The 20,193-nt window shown below is 36.9% G+C and overlaps 1 protein-coding gene across 1 annotated transcript in view; it reads right to left on the bottom strand.

Annotated features, from left to right (window-relative positions):
* EPHA6 (EPH receptor A6) overlaps positions 1-20,193 on the bottom strand; it is a 1,018,858-nt gene that overhangs the window by 124,986 nt on the left and 873,679 nt on the right. The window contains exon 14 of the mRNA XM_010848390.1: positions 3,513-3,722. Within this exon, the coding sequence (XP_010846692.1) occupies positions 3,513-3,722 (210 nt within the window). The remainder of the gene's footprint in view (positions 1-3,512; positions 3,723-20,193) is intronic.

Here is a 20,193-nt window from a genome sequence, read left to right on the forward strand (position 1 = left end):
ATGCTTTTGAACTGTGTTGTTGGAGAAGACTCTTGAGAGTCCCTTGGACTTCAAGGAGATCCAACCAGTTAATCCTAAAGGTAATCAGTCCTGAATATTCATTGGAAGGACTGATGCCGAAGCTCAAGTTCCAATACTTTGGCTACCTGAGGTGAAGAAAAGACCCTGATGCTGGGAAAAATTGATGTCAGGAGGAGAAGTGGACGACACAGGATGATACTGTGGTGTCTATCACTGACTCTATGGACATGAGTTTGTGCATGCTCCAGGATTTGATGATGGACAGGGAAGCCTGGCATGCTGCAGTCTATGGGGTCGCAGAGTCAGACAGGACTGAGTGATTGAACTGAACTGAATTACAAAGGTCTGTATATTTGACTGATTTCAACTGACTGCTATCATAATATCTGTCGAGTAAGAATTGTTTTTCTGGAAGAGTCAGTTTATTATTTGTCCCAAATGGCAAAGCTCCTTTCTTAGTGATGAATTTGGCTTATCAAGCCAGGATTTTATTGTTTTTCAGTCTTCCAAGGTTTATTTGTTCACCACCTTTTTGCTGAAAAAGTTATTTAAATCTTCACATTATAGTCTTCTGATAACATAGCTATTTTTCTCCTGTTTTTCTTTATATTTAGGCTGCTGAATTACATTTACCTAGAGGAAACTGTCATTTTCTTTTCTTGAATTTTTCATTAAAATTCTGTGCAGAAACCTGTCCTTATTTCTATTTATGCTAATGATATGTAGCTTGGTGGGAGCTAGTAGATTTCACGGTCCTGTACCCAAGAGTGACTTTGTGCCTGAAGCTGTCATATCACTTCCATTCTTTGCTTCGTTAAATCTTAAGGAACAATTGAAGTACAAGTTATTCTTCAGGTTGGCCTGGTTCACCTACACAGACTTAGTGTAAGATGCATTTTACCACATGGTATTAATATCTTAGCACAGTCTCATCTCTACCATTGATGACTTGATGGACAGAGAATCTTGTGATAGGCTCTCAAAGAATAACACTTTATTTTTCAAAATAAAAAAATCAAAAATATTTCTCACCACAGGTCCTTTTATTTAGTGCATTGGATATCATATGATTTTAAGTGAAAGTGTTTAAAAGATTTTACTGCATTACTTTTTTTTTTTCTCTAATTTTATTTTATTTTTAAACTTTACATAATTGTATTAGTTTTGCCAAATATCAAAATGAATCCGCCACAGGTATACATGTGTTCCCCATCCCGAACCCTCCTCCCTCCTCCCTCCCCATACCATCCCTCTGGGCCATCCCAGTACACCAGCCCCAAGCATCCAGCGTCATGCATCGAACCTGGACTGGCAACTCGTTTCCTACATGATATTTTACATGTTTCATTGCCATTCTCCCAAATCTTCCCACCCTCTCCCTTTCCCACAGAGTCCATAAGACTGCATTACTTTTAACAGTAACTCTTTTATTTAAAAAAGATAGAAGTGAGTGAAAATTCATATTATGCTTTACTAGCAGGTAAGCATCATTGGACACAACTGAGCAACTTCACTTTCACTTTTCACTTTCATGCATTGGAGAAGGAAATGGCAATCCACTCTGGTGTTCTTGCCTGGAGAATCCCAGGGATGGGGGAGCCTGGTGGGCTGCCGTCTATGGGGTCGCACAGAGTCGGACACGACTGAAGTGACTTAACAGCTTAGCAGCAAGCATCATCTCCAGAAAAATCTCAATTATTTATGCTAAAGTGCTTAAAGGCAGAATAGTGAATGATCTAAAATACTTTTATCTCATTTTCATTAAAAATATCCACTCTTAAAGCTGGGCATGTCTTAAGATTTAAAAATTCACATCAGAAAGTCAACTTAGAAACACATGAATGAGGTAAAGAAGGAAGGATTCTTAGATCTCCCCCCAGCTATATGAAACAACTATATGAAATACATGCTCCTCATGCTCCTCCATTATTTGCTTTAAATATCTCCATGCTGGGTATAGAGCATGTCTTCTTTAACTAACTCCATGTTGGCATAGAGTGACTTTTTTCACATATTATGCAGAATAGGGGAGGTTAAGAGTTGGAGCTTAGAGAGATCTTACTAATGCAAAGTAAATAGAATTAAGATATTAAAAGAACTGTGATTATGCAGGTTATGCATTGTCAATAGTGAGACTCAATAGTTCAACTAGGAAAGTCCTTATTAGGAAATACCACTATCAAGGAGAAAAGCAAAGTTTGTCTTGGATGATACAAAGTGAACACAATTGAAAGTCAGAATCAGGGAATTTTATAAGTTTTACAGATACCGTGATAAAATGATTTTTACATTTCATTTTGGTCTTTAAAATATAAGAAATGGAGCTACTCATTTTAATTAAAAGAAAAAAATAAAACATCTGAATAGTAGCTGCCATTATTGTCATTGTCGTTGTTTAGTTGATAAGTTGTGTTTGACTCTTTGCAATCTCATGGACTGGGCAAGAATACTGGAGTAGGTTGCCATTTACTTCTCCAGGGGATCTTCCCTACCCAGGGATTGAACCCACATCTCCTGTAATGGCACACAGATTCTTTATTACTGAGCAATCTGGGAAGACCAACTGCCATTATTCCATATCTTAAATAAAACATATCTCTTAAAACAGACAAGTGTGAGCCATAATGTATCTTTATTTTATTTTTTTAAATTTTATTTTATTTTCAAACTGTACAATATTGTATTAGTTTTGCCAAATATCGAAATGAATTCACCACAGGTATACATGTGTTCCCCATCCTGAACCCTCCTCCCTCCTCCCTCCCCATACCATCCCTCTGGGTCGTCCCAGTGCACCAGCCCCAAGTATCCAGTATCGTGCATCGAACCTGGACTGGCGACTCATTTCATACATGATATTATACATGTTTCAGTGCCATTCTCCCAAATCTCCCCACCCTCTCCCTCTCCCACAGAGTCCATAAGACTGTTCTATACGTCAGGGTCTCTTAATATATCTTTTAATGTTCTTTTTAGGTAAATATGACCTCATTTCCATAATTGAGAGCAAAGAGGCATAACATTTTCTATGTAAGTTTAAGATGGGTTGCTTAGCAATATTCAAATGAGAGAGAGTCCCTCCTCTAGAAGTGGGTATAAAACAGTTGTCCATGTAAATGTGTGTCAGATTCAGTGAAGGAAGAGATTTCTTAGCACTTAAGTATAACCAGATATGAGACCATGTAGTCAAATGAGAGCAATCTAAACTCAGTAAACTTTGTGCAGATTAAATTATCTACAAATCGCTAATTGTATATGTATCATTAGGTATGTTCCATAATCATCCCTGCCAACCTCTCCTCATGAAGTGCCTGGTAGGCTCTTTATAGAATTGGCATGGAAAACCAATGTCTCTCAGTCCTTGTCTAGATCCTATTTTGGGGCAATCTTTCCTTCTGTCTTTAGACCATAATACAAACTGGAATTACTCTAATAATATTGCAAACAATAAAAGTAAACAAACTATATTTGAAAAGGATGGATAAACTTACAGTTGTTGTATAAGCAGCTTCTGGATCATCTTCCAGCACTCGGGAGAGACCGAAATCAGAAACTTTGCATACTAAGTTGCTGTTGACCAATATATTCCTAGCTGCTAGATCTCGGTGAACATAACCCATATCAGAAAGATACTTCATTCCTGATGCAATGCCTCGGAGCATACCGACCAACTGGATGACTGTGAAGTGACCATCATGTTTCTGAAAGAAAATCACAGTTATTTATGTTAGTTTATTTTATTATAGTGTGGGTGCATGCACGCATTCCTGTGTGCCTGTTTGTAGAGGTGTGTGTGTGTGGTGTATTAAATGAAACCCTTGATTTTATTTTACTGGATCCAATTTAATGTAAGCACCAAGTCTGCTGATCATTTCGTTCATAACAAAAGTAAAAATCTGTTTGAGATTTAAAGGAAAGGAAAATCTAGGTTGAAGTGATAAAGGGGGAAAAACAAAGGAGAGAAGAAAACCATCCAAATTAACTTCCAGAAAAGATGATTTCAAAAACTCTAAGTAACAAAAGGGAACTAAATTTAAATAAGATAATAGCAATGACTTATAAGAAAAAAGAATTCACTTTCCATAGTAGTTAGCTCCAAACCAGCTGTGTGTGTGTGTATGTGTGTGTGTGTGTGTGTGCCCAATCATGTCTGACTCTGGGTGACCCTATGGACTGTACAGGGCAGCAAAATCTGGGATTGGATTAAACTTGTGTGATTGCTGGAAATTGTGAGAAATGATCAAAGAAAAATAAAAATTGACTGCATAAACAAGTTTAGGAAAGTTGTAGGAGAATGAAAACCACATGCAAACAGAAAATAACTTGATTTTCCTAATCTTTCCTTACAGAGTTGACCCTTAAACAAAGGTGTGGACTGCACAGTTCCACTTATACCTGTACTTTTTTCAGCATATACCTAGTTGGGCCTCTGCATCTGCAAGTTCCGCTGCCTTGCAGATTGTGTACAGTACTATGTTTACGGTTCTGGGTTGATTGTATCAGAAGATATAGAATTCTCAGATACAAAGGGCTGACCATGGAACTTCAGCATCTGTATATTTTTGTACCTGCAATGGGTCTTGGAACCAGTTCCCTGTGGATATCCAGGGACAACTGTACAGAGCAAATGGAAAGAAAAGTTGGCAGTTGACTGAAAACAGGACTATTTTAGTTCTCAGGAAAATTAAAAGAAATATGAATAACAAGCCAAGCACAGCAGTGGTATATAGTAATCAATCCTCTGACTAACTATGCCTCTCACCTTGATTTAAAACTATATTTTAACTGAAGTGTAATTGATTTACAATATTGTGTTCATCTCAGTAGTATAGCATAGTGATCTAGTATTTTTGCAAATTATACTCCACTAAGGAAAGTTATGACCAACCTAGATAGCATATTCAAAAGCAGAGACATTACTTTGCCAACAAAGGTTCGTCTAGTCAAGGCTATGGTTTTTCCTGTAGTCATGTATGGATGTGAGAGTTGGACTGTGAAGAAGGCTGAGCGCCGAAGAATTGATGCTTTTGAACTGTGGTGTTGGAGAGACTCTTGAAAGTCCCTTGGACTGCAAGGAGATTCAACCAGTCCATTCTAAAGGAGATCAGCCCTGGGATTTCTTTGGAAGGACTGATGCTAAAGCTGAAACTCCAGTACTCTGGCCACCTCATGCGAAGAGTTGACTCATTGGAAAAGACTCTGATGCTGGGAGGGACTGGGGGCAAGAGGAGAAGGGGACGACAGAGGATGAGATGGCTGGATGGCATCACTGACTCGATGGACGTTAGTCTGAGTGAACTCCGGGAGTTGGTGATGGATAGGGTGGCCTGGTGTGCTGCAATTCATGGGATCGCAAAGAGTCGGACACGACTGAGCGACTGAACTGAACTGAACTGATGGGCTTTCCTGTGGCTCAGCTAGAAAAGAATCTGCCTGCATTGCAGGAGACCTTGTTCGATCCCTGGTCTGAGAAGATCCCCTGGAGAAGGAAAAGGCTACCTACTCCAGTATTCTGGCCTGGGGAATTGCATGGACTGTATAGCCTATAAGGTTGCAAAGAGTCAGACACAACTGGCTGATTTTTACTTTCTTTCACTTTTATACTTCACTCCAGGTTATTGCAAGATGAAGGGTATAGAGTATATTCTTGTTCCTTATGTATTTTATAAATAGTAGTTTGTATATATTAATCCCATACCTCTAATTTGTCCCTTTGCCCCTGCACTAACTCTTCCCTTTGATAACCACAAGCTAGTTTTTGAAATAATTTTTTTTAAATAAACAAAATTCAACTGTCATTCATGTAAGCTGTGTACACCAGTTAGACCTGATACAAATACTATAGTACAAATGTAGAGAAAATGAATATAAAAATATTTTAAATTTGAAAATTAATGCATACTGTTCTAATTAATTATTTGGAGATTGTTGTCATTAATGGGGTTATAGAGAAGTGAGATTCTCAAATTGGTTTTATATATCAGATAACATTTATTTATGAATGATACTAAAATTAATATTTATTAAGAGACCAGAGGACTATATTACGTTATACAAGGTGGTAGAGGCATACATATCAGTATCTCAAAATTTGCAAAGCTAAAGTTTTCATGGATATGTGATTTAAACTGTAGAGTAGGTTAAACGTTGGGATGAATTGACCATATCACAGTGATGTGGTCTCTGCTACAATGATGATTCACTGGCCAGTTAAGTGAATAAACTTATACAACAAATAAAATAAACTTCACCTTACTACAACAACTTACATCCCTGATAGTTCTATCATAATATCTCCCAAATCAAGTGGAGAGTAAGGAAAAGAACTCTTTCATAAAAGAAACAGTCTACAGCAAGTGTATCCCATTTAAGCAGGAGCTTCTGTATAATTAATGTATAAAAGATAACCTAACAAAGAAAGTCTTTGCTGTTATTAGGTCTTTATGTTTCTGATCCATCTTCTTAGACAGTGCACAGTTAGATGAAATCTGCCTCTTCTATCATGTACCTTACTTACCTCTCCTCTATTAGGAATCTCAAAGCCTTTGAAAGCATTCATCCTTTTGGCCTAGAAAGGATTACACTAATTTTAAAGAGACGGTTCTTTTACATATCAGTCAATTGCCTGGTATCACAGTTCTTATTGAGGCAGAATTTCTGTATAGTAGGAAATGTTAATAATAGACGATCTGAAGACTAGAGTGTGTGTTAATTTCCTTATTTGTATAATAAAAATGCATTCACGCTTAATTGCTCAGTTGTATCCAACTCTTTGTGACTCCATGGACTGTAGCCCACCAGGCTCCTCTGTCCGTGTGTTCTCTAGGAAAGAATACTGGAGGGGGTTGCCATTTCCTATGCCAGGGGATCTTCCCAACCCAGGGATCATACCCAAGTCTTCTGCATTGCAGGCAAATTCTTTACTGTTTGAGCCACCAGTGAAGCCCTACAATGAGAATACTATAATCTAATTAAGAGTTGTAGTGAGAATCACATACAAAACAAGCAACACAGCTCATCACTTATTTCAATAATACCTGGTATTAAAAAAACATAAATCATATGTAGTTTTTGTAATTTTAATAAAATTCAGAAAACTCTCCACTCACTCTCCTGAAAAATCAAGGCAAAAGAAACTCCTACATCATAAGGAGAGAGAGCTACTCAATGCTAGGTTGAAATTTAATTTCTTATCTTGTTCTGAGGGTGGCACAAAGTATCAAGTTATTTCTTTTAAAAAAAGACTTTTTTAGAGCACTTTTAAGTTCAAAGCAAAATTAAGAGGACGATACAGAGATTTCCCATATACCTTCTCCTTCAACATACACATGATCTTCCCACACATGATTATCAATATCCTTTACCAGAATGGTACATTTGTTACAATTAATGAACCTCCAACAACAAATCATAATCACTCGAAGTCCATGGTGTGAACACTAGGATTCATTCTTGGTGTTGCACATTCTATAGGTTTGGACAAAGTTATAATGACACGTACTCACTTACAATATCACATAATGTTTATGTATAGTAACATGTATCAATAACAGTATTTTCACTGCTCCAAAAACTCTCTGTGTTCCATCTGTTCTTTCCCCCTGCCACTCCCTCCCTCGCCAATACTTATTTTTTCATGGTTTTATAGTTTTGTCTTTTCCAGATGTCATATATTTGGAATTAGTATGTAGCCTTTCAGATTCTTTAACTTAGTAATATACATTGATGATTTCTGCATGTCTTTTCATAGCTTGAGATCTCATTATTTTTAGTGGTGATAATATTCCATTGTCTGAATATGCAGTTTATTTACTCATATACTTACTGAAGGACATCTTGATTACTTCTAAGTTTTGGCAATTATAAACAAAGCTGATATAAACATTTCCATTTATTAACTGTTTATAGCAGTTTTATTTATTGACTGTTTATGCAGGTCAAGAAGCAATGGTTAGAACTGGACATGGAACAACAAACTGGTTCCAAATTGGGAAAGGAGTATATCAAGGCTGTATATTGTCACCCAGCTTATTTAACTTATATGCAGAGTACATCATGAGAAATTCTGGGGTGCATGAAGCAAAAGCTGGAATTAAGATTGCTGGGAGAAATATCAATAACCTCAGATATGCAGATGATACCACCCTTATGGCAGAAAGTGAAGAAGAGCTAAAGAACCTCTTGATGAAAGTGAAAGAGGAGAGTGAAAAACTTGGCTTAAAGCTCAACATTCAGAAAACAAAGATCATGGCATCTGGTCCTATCACTTTATGGCAAATAGATGGGGAAACAGTGGAAACAGTGACAGACTTTATTTTTGGGGGCTCCAAAATCACTGCCGATGGTGACTGCAGCCATGAAATTAAAAGACTCTTCCTCCTTGGAAGAAAAGCTATGACCAACCTAGATAGCATATTCAAAAGCAGAGACATTACTTTGCAAACAAAGGTCTATCTAGTCAAAGCTACGGTTTTTCCAGTAGTCATGTATGGATGTGAGAGTTGGACTGTGAAGAAAGCTGAGCGCCTAAGAATTGATGCTTTTGAACTATGGTGTTGGAAAAGACTCTTGAGAGTTCCTAGGACTGCAAGGAGATCCAACCAGTCTATCCTAAAGGAAATCAGTCCTGGATATTCATTGGAAGGACTGATGCTGAAGCTGAAATTCCATACTTTGGCCACCTGATGCTAAAAATTGAGTCATTTGAAAAGACCCTGATGCTGGGAATGATTGAAGGCAGGAGGAGAAGTGGGAAAGAGGATGAGATGGTTGGATGGCATCACCAACTCGATGGACATGAGTTTGAACAAGCTCTGAGAGTTGGTGATGGACAAGGAAGCCTGCCATGCTGCTGTCCGTGAGGTCTCAAAGAGTCGGATACGACTGAGCAACTGAACTGACGGAACTGAGCAGTTAATACAGCTGCAGGTTTTTATATGGACATAAGTTTTCACCTCCTTTCACTGAATATCTCAGAGGACAATACCTGGATTGTATGGTAAGCGTATGGTTAGCTTTGTAAGAAACTGCCAAACTGTCTTCCCACGTGGCTGTACCATTTTGCATCCCACCAACAAAGGGCTTTTCCTGCTGCTCCATATCCTCACCAACATTTGGTGTTGTTAGTGTGACTGAATTTGGCCATTGTAATAGAAGCACAGTGGTATCATTTTAATTTTTTTTCTCTAACATCATATAATGTGGAAATCCTTTTCACATCTGTATCTGCTATAAGGTGGAATGGATGAAAGAATTGATCCAAATTGATCACTGGAACAGAATAGAGAGCCTACCATGAACACAGCTGATTGGTTCTTGACATAGGAGCAAAAGAAATCCCATAGATAGAAAACAGTCTTTTCAAGAAATGGCACTGGAACAATTGGACATACACATGTGAAGAAAAAAAAAAAGCTTATTAGTCTAGGTTTTTTGATCAATTCTTTCAGATTTTCTATGTAGATAACATGTCATCTGTGAATAAAGACTATATCCCCCCGTCCACACACTTCTTGTCTTGCATTAGAGAGTACTTCCAGTATGACATTGAAAAGAAGTAGTGGGAGTGGCCATCCTTGCATGTTCCTGATCTTAGTGGGGCAGCTTTAAGTTTTTTACAATCAAGTATGATGTTAGCTGTTGTTTTTTTTTGGTAAATAGTCTTTATCAAGTTGTTCTCCTTTATTCCTACTTTACTGAGTTTTTATCATGAGTTGGCATTAGATTGTGCCAAATGCTTTTTATTTATCTGTTGCCATAATCACGTGATTTTTCTTTGCTTTATCCATTTGCTATGATGAGTAACAAGTGATTTTTGAGAGTTAAACCAGTCATGCATATTGAGATAAATCCCACTTGGTTGTGTAATTTATTTACAGTGTTGGCTATGATTTGTTAAAACTTTGTTCTAAGTTTTTTCTTAAAAGCTTTATTGAAACAATTCACAAACCATATAATTTATGCCTTTAAAATATACAATACATTTCTCTTTTAGTTTATTCATAGAGTGTGTAACCATCACCACTTTAGAACTTTTTCATCATTTCTCCCCCAAACCCAGTATTCACTAGCAGTTACTCTCCATCTCCCCCAACTCCTTCCACCAGTCATAGGCAACTACTCTTAAACTTTCTATCTCCTTAGATGTGTCTATTTCAGGTATTTCATATAAATGGTTTCATACAATATGTGGTCTTTTTTGGCAGTCTTCTTTCACTTAGTTTACTGTTTCAAGGTTCATTTGTATTGTAGCATATATCAGTATTTCATCATTTTTAATGAAGAATAATATTATATTAATTTTGTTTATTTATTCATCAGTGGCAGACATTAGAGTCACTTCCACTATTTGGTTATCACGCAAGATATTTTTTTGTTACACATTCACACTTTTTTTTTTAAAGAAATTTAAGTTCTACTCTCTTAGCAGATTTCAATTATACAATACAGTATTAGCAACTATAGTCACCATGTTATATATTAGATCCTCAGAACTTATTCATCATATACCTGATAGTTTGCGACCTTTTACAAACCTTTTCCTATTTTACACCCCCACCAACCCCTGACAACCAGTTTTCTACTCACTGTTTCTATGAATTCAACTTTTTCCTTTTTGATGCCACATATAAATGATACCATACAGCATTTATCATTCTCTAACTTATTTCACTCAGCATAATGTCCTCCAGGCTCACCCACACTGTACCAAATGGAAGGTCTTTCTTCTTCTTTTAAGGCTGAATAGTATTTCAGTATATTATATTTCAAATTTTCTAAATCCATTCATCTATTGACAGATACTTTGGCTGCTTCCATATTCTGGCTGTTGTGAATAATGCTTCTATGAACATGGGAGTAGATATATCTTCAAGATAAGAGTTTAGTTTCCTTTGGATATATATCCAGAAGTGAGATAGACAGGCTATATGGTATTTCTATTTATAATTTTTTGAGGAATCTCCATACTGTTTTTCATAGTAGTAGTACCAATTTATATTCCCACCAACATTGTACAAGGGTTTTCTTTTCTCCTCAACATTGTCAGGATTTTTACTTTTGTCTTTTTCATAACATACATCCTTACAGCTGTGAGGTGATATTTCATTGTGGTCTGCATTTCCCTGATGATTTGTGATGTTGAGCATCTTTGCATCTATCTGATGGCCATTTGTATGTCTTCTTTGGAAAAATATGGATTTAAAAACTGCCCATTTAAAAATTGGATTATTTGTTTTTTTTTGTTGTTACTATCACGATAATGCTGGCTTTGTACAATGAATCTAGGCATTCTCCCTTTTCTATTTTACATGTTACTTTAAAATTATTTTAACTATTCTTATCACCAACATTTGAAAAGACATGAATTAACTGCTTTTACATCAGCATCAGAGCAATCATAGTTCTAATAACTACACAAGGCATCATTAAAAATGAGATTTTGGTGTTTGAAAAGAATATAAACTACTTTTTCCATGTTCTATGATGGGTCTATACAATGTAGTATGTTTATTTCTATTTTATATGGCCAAGATCTTTTCCTGACGTCCATAAGGTTAAAAGTATTTTTATAAGTGAACTAAGATATGCATCTGCCTTTTTTCACTTTTTTGTGTTTTCCCTAGTGGTACAAAACTCTGGTGCATAAAAGTTCAGGAGTCTTAACATGAATCAAGGTAATAGCATCAAAACCACTCCAGTACTTTTGCCTGGAAAATCCCATGGATGGAGGAGCCTGGTAGGCTGCAGTCCATGGGGTCGCTGAGGGTTGGACTTGACTGAGCGACTTCACTTTCACTTTTCACTTTCATGCATTGGAGAAGGAAATGGCAACCTACTCCAGTGTTCTTGCCTGGAGAATCCCAGGGACGGTGGAGCCTGGTGGGCTGCTGTCTCTGGGGTCGCACAGAGTCAGACACGACTGAAGCGACTTAGCAGCGGCAGCAGCAACCTATACTAGTATTCTCATATTCTTCTCTGCTACACGAACAGCAACAAAAAAGATAATTTTATATAAGAATGTACTTGGTGAAACAATAAAACTCATTTTGTTAAATATTGATTCTTGATTATGTATCTCAGGATCAACATCTGTGGGGTATAGAAAAGAGCTGATAGGAATAAGGGAGTTGATCCTGAGAGTTCTCCCCAATAAACTCCTTCATACAAATCTTTTAAGAATCTCCTTCCCAGGGAACTCAACCTGTAACAATATCTATCTATCTATCTGCTATTTATAAAATGTGTCCCTGATTAAAGAGAAGCTCTCAAAATAGCTGTATATTCTTCTGGGAATTCATAAACGTCAATTATTACCATATTCTTACAGGGAAAAAATATCTAACATTCCCTAAATACTACACACCAATCACAGTTATAAGCTCATTAGAAGTATTATCTCATTTAATCCTTGAAACAACTCTGATATAATAGTAGTTACTGTCTCTATCTTCTAGATGATCAAACTTAACAGCAAAGAGATTTAATAACCTAGTAGATGGTGGTCAGGATTTGAATCCAGGCACACCTTACATAATTATAATACTAGAGCTTATATATGTTAATTCCAAACCCTCTACTATTAATTGGAGTTATCTGGAAAACTGTTGACCCCAAGTATGCCACAGTGACCCAGTCTGGGCTAGTTTAGGCAGCTTAACTTAGTTCAATAAATCAAGGTATATAACTTAGTTAAATAAATTAAGGTATACAATAAACAAACAGCACTCGGGATGAAACCAACAAATAACGATCTATTAATCTATGTGTAGCTGAAAGGAATAGCCTCACTTATTCATACATGAGGTATGGCAAAAATCTATTTCTCTACAAATGATGCAACTCTCTCCTTCAACAAAATCTATATTCCTTTTTCTAGTCCTTGTTAACATAAGCCTTCTCAAGTGTAGTTTAGGATATAGTGGTTTTCTTGAATAAGGTAGCTGGTTAATGAATAGTGACTGAATAAATAACCTTTGATACTATCTTGCAGTACACTGGTTGCTATTGCTACATTATTCCTATTGCCGTGTATAAAAAAAAAAGTTATCTTTTTTTTTAAGGTGGGACAGTGGTTTTCTTCCTTTTATGCAGCAGTTCTATCACAGCATCCACTATATGCCATGCCTTGTGTCAGCACTCAGTAAATATTAATTCAAATTGAATTGAATTGTTTATGAGGGGAGGAGAAAAATGTGAGAGTGCTGAGATTTAATATCTTTGGGCTGCCTTCTAGAGATTAATCAAAAAGAAACTATGAATTTTTTTATGACATATAGTTTTTTCCCCAGGAAGACAGATTCAAATGAAAGAGAGCGAATGTGGCATATTTACACACTGCATCTCAGAGCTTAGTAGCTGGAATTCAGTTTGTCTTCATTCTTCTTTTCCTTTGCTCGCTCAGCCTGACTGTTGAGAAACACGGAGCTTAACCTCTAAGTGACAGAGAGGGTGAGCCTGATTAGAAGGTGGTTTCTGAAAGCTGCGTATAATATCTGTGACTTCTGAAAACTGCAGAGCTCCACACAACCTCCTCTCTGACTCTGGAGCACAACATTTCCCAATCTGAGCAGTCACTGGCACATCACATTGTCTCCACAGTAATAACAATCGCTTGTTGATGGCTTTCACAACCCAATCTTGTGGGTTGTGTCCCACAGACACTATAAAGCCTCTCAGTGTCCATTCATCCTAGGTTAAGCTCAAGTACTTAGTTTGTGCTTAGCACAAAGGTAGGGTTTGAGTGCCATGTTGTCCTAAAGTCATCACGTTATTGTCCAACAACGTTAAAAAAAAAAAAAAAAAAACAATATATTCAGGGTTTTTTTTGAAAATACAAATATCACTCTGTCAATCATTTGCTTAAAACCCTTCAAAGATAGAACAAAGTATAGTATTCAATACAAAGATATGGCTTTGCCTTTGTCTCTAGTTTCATGTCCTATTCTGATTCAATTTTTTGGTGTTTAATTCATCACCACAACATGTTATTTCTCTTCTAATGTACTTTGTTTATATGGTTCCCTCTTCCAGGAATGCCGTTCTAGTCTTTGGGCAACCAAGATTTTCATGATAAGCATCATATCTTTTGGGAGATCCTTAATAAAATCCCAAGTTCATTCTTTCAAACGAGACTCATTTAACCTCTACTGCAGACCAGTTATTGTGCTAATTGCTGTAATCAAAGTAAGAAGCAAAAGAGAAGGGTACCTCCTCCATTTTATCTACATTTATTTGAAAGCAGGAAAACAGAAAATAAAATTTTAACTGGGGCATGAAATACTGACTTGTGTATAGAGAACAGAAGTGGAGAGACCAATTAGGAAAATATTAAAGAAGGCTGAGCGCCAAACAACTGATGCTTTCCAACTGTGGTGATGGAGAAGACTCTTGAGAGTCCCTTGGACTGCAAGGAGATCAAACCAGTTAATCCTAAAGGAAATCAACCCTGATTATTCATTGGAAGGACTGATGCTGAAGTGCCAATACTTTGGCCACCTGATGCAAAGAGCTGACTAATTGGAAAAGACTCTGATGCTCAGAAAGATTGAGGGCAGGAGGAGAAGGAGGTGACAGAGGATGAGATGGTTGGATGGCATCACTGACTCAATGGACATGAGTTTGAGCAAACTCAGAGAGATAGTGAGGGACAGGGAATCCTGGCATGCTGCAGTTCATGGGGTCTCAAAGAGTTGGAGATGATTTAGCTACTGAACAACAACAAAGAGTAACACAGGATAGAGAAACTGGTGATTAAAACTCAAAACTGAATCAAGATTGAGATCTACTTTAGAGACACAGCTAGCAGGACTTGCAAGGAGTGGGGAATTGGTCAGGAAAGTGGAGGAATAAAGTTGGAAACTGTTTCTTTTTATTGCTCTCAAAGCATCTTGTCTATACTAAGATTAGCTAAAGCCGTGTGTGTGTGTGTGTGTGGCTCTCCCACTAGCTTGACCATAATCTCACTTCAATCTCCGGACCTAGCACCATGCCTGGCACTCAGTAGATATTCAACAGATACTCATTGGATTAAACTGAACTGAATTTATTTTTCTCTTAATGGACTAAGTACTTCTGGCTTTTAGTCAATAATAGAATATTTTCTTGAAGTTTTTTTTAATGGAAATTTAGATTTACTACAAGAGATTCTCTGAGAAAATCATGAGTAAATGACAAATACTGACTATACTTGTAAGCATCTTCACTTCTGAGTACAACCTCCAGAATTTTGTATTTTTGCTAGAGAGTGAGGAAAAGGGGAATAAACATGTTATACAGATGTCTGCAGTATCTCTTTCTAGGTCTTCACTAGAGAATTATAGTAATGTTGAGCCCATCAACAGAACAGCCTTACAAATTATCAAAGATCCATGGATCATAATATATATCACTGTCATCAAACATTCTTGTTGAAAAATGTGCAATACTCCTTTGTACAGAGTAAATAATTGTTATAGTGACTCAGTATCCTAAAAACATTAAACATGAGTGATAAACAACACTATACCTAGTAGATAATAAACTACTATTCTAGAGGAGTATTAATAAAAATTGCATGTCATCATTTAACAAATATTTGCCAAGAATTCAATTCACTATGCTGTTCAATTCACTTGGTTAGCTACAATAAATAAATCAACTTTCATGGATTCCTTACAAAAGTGGTGAAATAAATACTGTTGGATAATGACAATTTATGATTTAAAATGAAGTGACAGAGGATGAGATGGCTGGATGGCATCACCGACTCGATGGACATGAGTTTGAGTGAACTCCGGGAGTTGGTGATGGACAGGGAGGCCTGGCGTGCTGCGATTCATGGATCGCAAAGAGATGGACACGACTGAGCGGCTGAACTGAACTGAATGAACATTTGGTTATTATGTATGTCAAAAGACTTTTTTAGTTTATTAACCATGAGTTATAAAAAAATTGCACCAGCCTTTCAAAACAGAGTGGTAAAAATAGAAGGGTGAGCTGGAGAGTTGTAAAATTATTACTTCCAAAAATGCTGACTTGAACTACAAAATGGCTACACAGGAAATGTACTTTACTAAGTGGTTTACAAGAGATTGAGGTATACAAACAGTGGACACTTTGTTAACCTCTTGTCTCCCTACTTCTGTGTTGCTTGAGGACATTCTGAGAAAACTAGAAGTTGAAAGAAACACAATGGTTTTCTAAGGCACTGATGATGAGAATCTCTGAAGAGTCACAACAGAGAAGAGACGAATTCCATGTTTCTAATTGTTCCTTAGCCCAAAAATATTCTCATCCATACTGTATGAATGTTCTCACTTCTTTTTTTTTTCTAACTGAAATTTCATTATTAAAATTCTGTTTGGGCCAAATTCACAGAATCAAAAGGTGAAATGGTGGTTTCAGGGACCAGGTGAGGGGGATATAGAGAGTTACTCATCATTGTAGCTCAGCTGGTAAAGAATTCTCCTGCAATGAGGGAGACCTGGGTTCGATCCCTGGGTTGGGAAGATCCTCTGACAAAGAGAATGGCTATCCACTCCAGTATTCCGGCCTGGAGAACTCCGTGGACTCTGTAGTCCATGGGGTCGCAAACAGACTCGACTGAACAACTTTCAATGAGCATAAAGGGCTAGTTAAGCAAGATAAATAAACTCTAGAGAGCTTCTGTACAATAATATACCTGTCATGAACAATACCATATTGTATACTTAAAATTTTGTCAAGAAAGTAGATCTCATAACCAGAATAATGTAAAATGAAAAAAAATTATTTGGATTTACAAGTTCATGTAAAAATGCAAAATTATCTAGGAGAATTAAAATAGTATTTGTGAATCACATATTAGTATGAATTAACCTAGTTTTATCCAGGGACGGGGGAGCCTGGTGGGCTGCCATCTCTGGGGTCACAGAGTCGGACATGACTGAAGCGACTTAGCAGCAGCAGCAGCAAGATCTGTGACAACGAAAGAATGGGAGCAATGAAAGAATGGGGACAATTAGGATGGGGTAAAGGTCCAAGTTACAGGTAATTCTATGAAGTAGAAAAAAGCCTAGCCTGGGGATGAGAAGGGAAGGAAGGGTGTGCTACCATATGAATTTAAAACAGAAAAAATTAAACATCTGAGGATCTGAGAAGAGGATATTAAGAAAGGGGTGGATGCCGCATAAAAATGGACTCCCCCCACCCCCCCCCCGCCCCACTAAAATAAGGCACAAAAATCTATTCCATTTTTTTTTTTTTTGAAGGAAACTACAGGTCTTCTTTGTATTGAAAGTTACATCCTTGAGCTGTATTCTGTGTTAAAGAGGCTTTTATGGATCTGCCTAGGGACTTAAGCAGAAGCTTTAAAAGAAATATTTATGGGAAAATGCATCCTGAGTTCTCAACAATTGATTTATAAGTGACTTTGCAGAAAACAGTCCTTGGAGGATTACTTCTATAACTTAAGTTTAAAGTTAAAATTCAGTTTTTATATGTTTCTAAATCAGGAAGTTGACCATGCTGTGACTTTTTAAAATGTTCTTGAATTAGAAAAAGAAGTGGCTAAGGTTATTTATAGGTCTGAAAAGACCAGATCAGTCTTGTTTAAAATAACCACTGAACAAATAATAGTCAATATCTCTTTTTAACTCAAGCCTTGGTTTTTGTGACCGCCCCAGCTGAAAATCTTATTATAATCTCTTATAGACTATTTAATAAATCCTTCAAGGCTTCATTATTTTGTAGTAATTGTGAATTTGGACTGAAGCTAGCCCAAGTTGTATTTTTAGTTATAGAAGGGAAAGGCCACCAAGAGTGGAATCGGAAAATTCAATCATAAGGAAACTAAAAATGTCATCTCTAATACATGTAAAAAATCTAGGAAGAAGAGTAGATTTGTGAAACATGACAGTTGGAATTCAAATTATGTTTTAATAAAGTGAATCTGAATATATAATATATCTTTAACTTACGGAGCTTTCTATTGAAATTGATTTTTTTTTTTTTTGCTTAGATTTGTACAAAGGTAAACTACAATAGTTACTGTGTGCTGCACTTAAATAAAGCCAGTAAAATTTAAACTTTTTTGTTTAGCATCTGGGGGAGGGTGTAACACAGTGCCAAGATCCTGAGGAAGCATCACTGGAGTGCATCAGAATTATTGCAAAAATTTTGCAAAATATATCTGCTTGGGTACTGCATGTGTATTTTGTCAGTAGGGTGGAGACTCTGATTTCCAAGCATGGTTGAGAACCCCAAGTTTTGAGTCTAATATTCAGTTTTGTAAATAAAAACTCTCCTGTATGGTTCAAATGAGGGGTTAGGAATGACTATAGAAGAGTTCATGAAACTGTATTCAATTTCTCTATATATCACTATAGTATAAATTACCTATCAATTAAAAACTTTAATATAATGTCCTGTATGCAAAATGAGAATTAATAGGAATATTAGAAAATACAACATGGTACCAGATACTACAAATGACACAACACTTTTATAGTACTAAAATGGTTAAAGAGATCAATTCAGGCTATTGCATATTGGTGCGCTAACTCCGAAATGCAGTACTTGGATGCAATCTCAAAAACAACAGAATGATCTCTGTTCGTTTCCAAGGCAAACCATTCAATATCACAGTAATCCAAGTCTATGCCCCAACCAGTAACGCTGAAGAAGCTGAAGTTGAACAGTTCTATGAAGACCTACAAGACCTTTTAGAACTAACACCCCAAAAAGATGTCCTTTTCATTATAGGGGACTGGAATGCAAAAGTAGGAAGTCAAGATTAACACCCGGAGTAACAGGCAAATTTGGCCTTGGAATACGGAATGAAGCAAGGCAAAGACTAATAGAGTTTTGCCAAGAAAATGCACTGGTCATAACAAACACCCTCTTCCAACAACACAAGAGAAGACTCTACACATGGACATCACCAGATGGTCAACACTGAAATCAGATTGATTATATTCTTTGCAGCCAAAGATGGAGAAGCTCTATACAGTCAGCAAAAACAAGACCAGGAGCTGACTGTGGCTCAGACCATGAACTCCTTATTGCCAAATTCAGACTTAAATTGAAGAAAGTAGGGAAAACCACTAGACCATTCAGGTATGACCTAAATCAAATCCCTTATAATAATTACAGTGGAAGTGAGAAATAGATTTAAGGGCCTAGATCTGATAGATACAGTGCCTGATGAACTATGGAATGAGGTTTGTGACATTGTACAGGAGACAGGGATCAAGACCATCCCCATGGAAAAGAAATGCAAAAAAGCAAAATGGCTGTCTGGGGAGGCCTTACAAATAGCTGTGAAAAGAAGCAAAAAGCAAAGGAGAAAAGGAAAGATATAAACATCTGAATGCAGAGTTCCAAAGAATAGCAAGAAGAGATAAGAAAGCCTTTTTCAGTGATCAATGCAAAGAAATAGAGGAAAACAACAGAATGGGGAAGGATTAGGGATCTCTTCAAGAAAATCAGAGATACCAAAGGAACATTTCATGCAAAGATGGGCTCGATAAAGGACAGAAATTGTATGGACCTAACAGAAGCAGAAGATATTAAGAAGAGGTTTCAAGAATACACAGAAGAACTGTACAAAAAAGATCTTCACTACCTGAATAATCACAATGGTGTGATCACTGACCTAGAGCCAGACATCCTGGAATGTGAAGTCAAGTGGGCCTTAGAAAGCATCGCTATGAACAAAGGTAGTGGAGGTGATGGAATTCCAGTTGAGCTATTCCAAATCCTGAAAGATGATGCTGTGAAAGTGCTGCACTCAATATGCCAGCAAATTTGGAAAACTCAGCAGTGGCCACAGGACTGGAAAAGGTCAGTTTTCATTCCAATTCCAAACAAAGGCAATGACAAAGAATGCTCAAACTACCGCACAATTGCACTCATCTCACACGCTAGTAAAGTAATGCTCAAAATTCTCCAAGCCAGGCTTCAGCAATACATGAACCATGAACTTCCAGATGTTCAAGCTGGTTTTAGAAAAGGCAGAGGAACCAGAGATCAAATTGCCAACATCTGCTGGATCATGGAAAAAGCAAGAGAGTTCCAGAAAAGCATCTATTTCTGCTTTATTGACTATGCCAAAGCCTTTGACTGTGTGGATCACAATAAACTGTAGAAAATTCTGAAAGAGATGGGAATACCAGACCACCTGATCTGCCTCTTGAGAAATCTGTATGCAGGTCA

This window comes from Bison bison, unplaced genomic scaffold (genome assembly GCF_000754665.1).
Source record: "Bison bison bison isolate TAMUID 2011002044 unplaced genomic scaffold, Bison_UMD1.0 scf7180017864265, whole genome shotgun sequence".
Taxonomy (NCBI): Eukaryota; Metazoa; Chordata; class Mammalia; order Artiodactyla; family Bovidae; genus Bison; species Bison bison.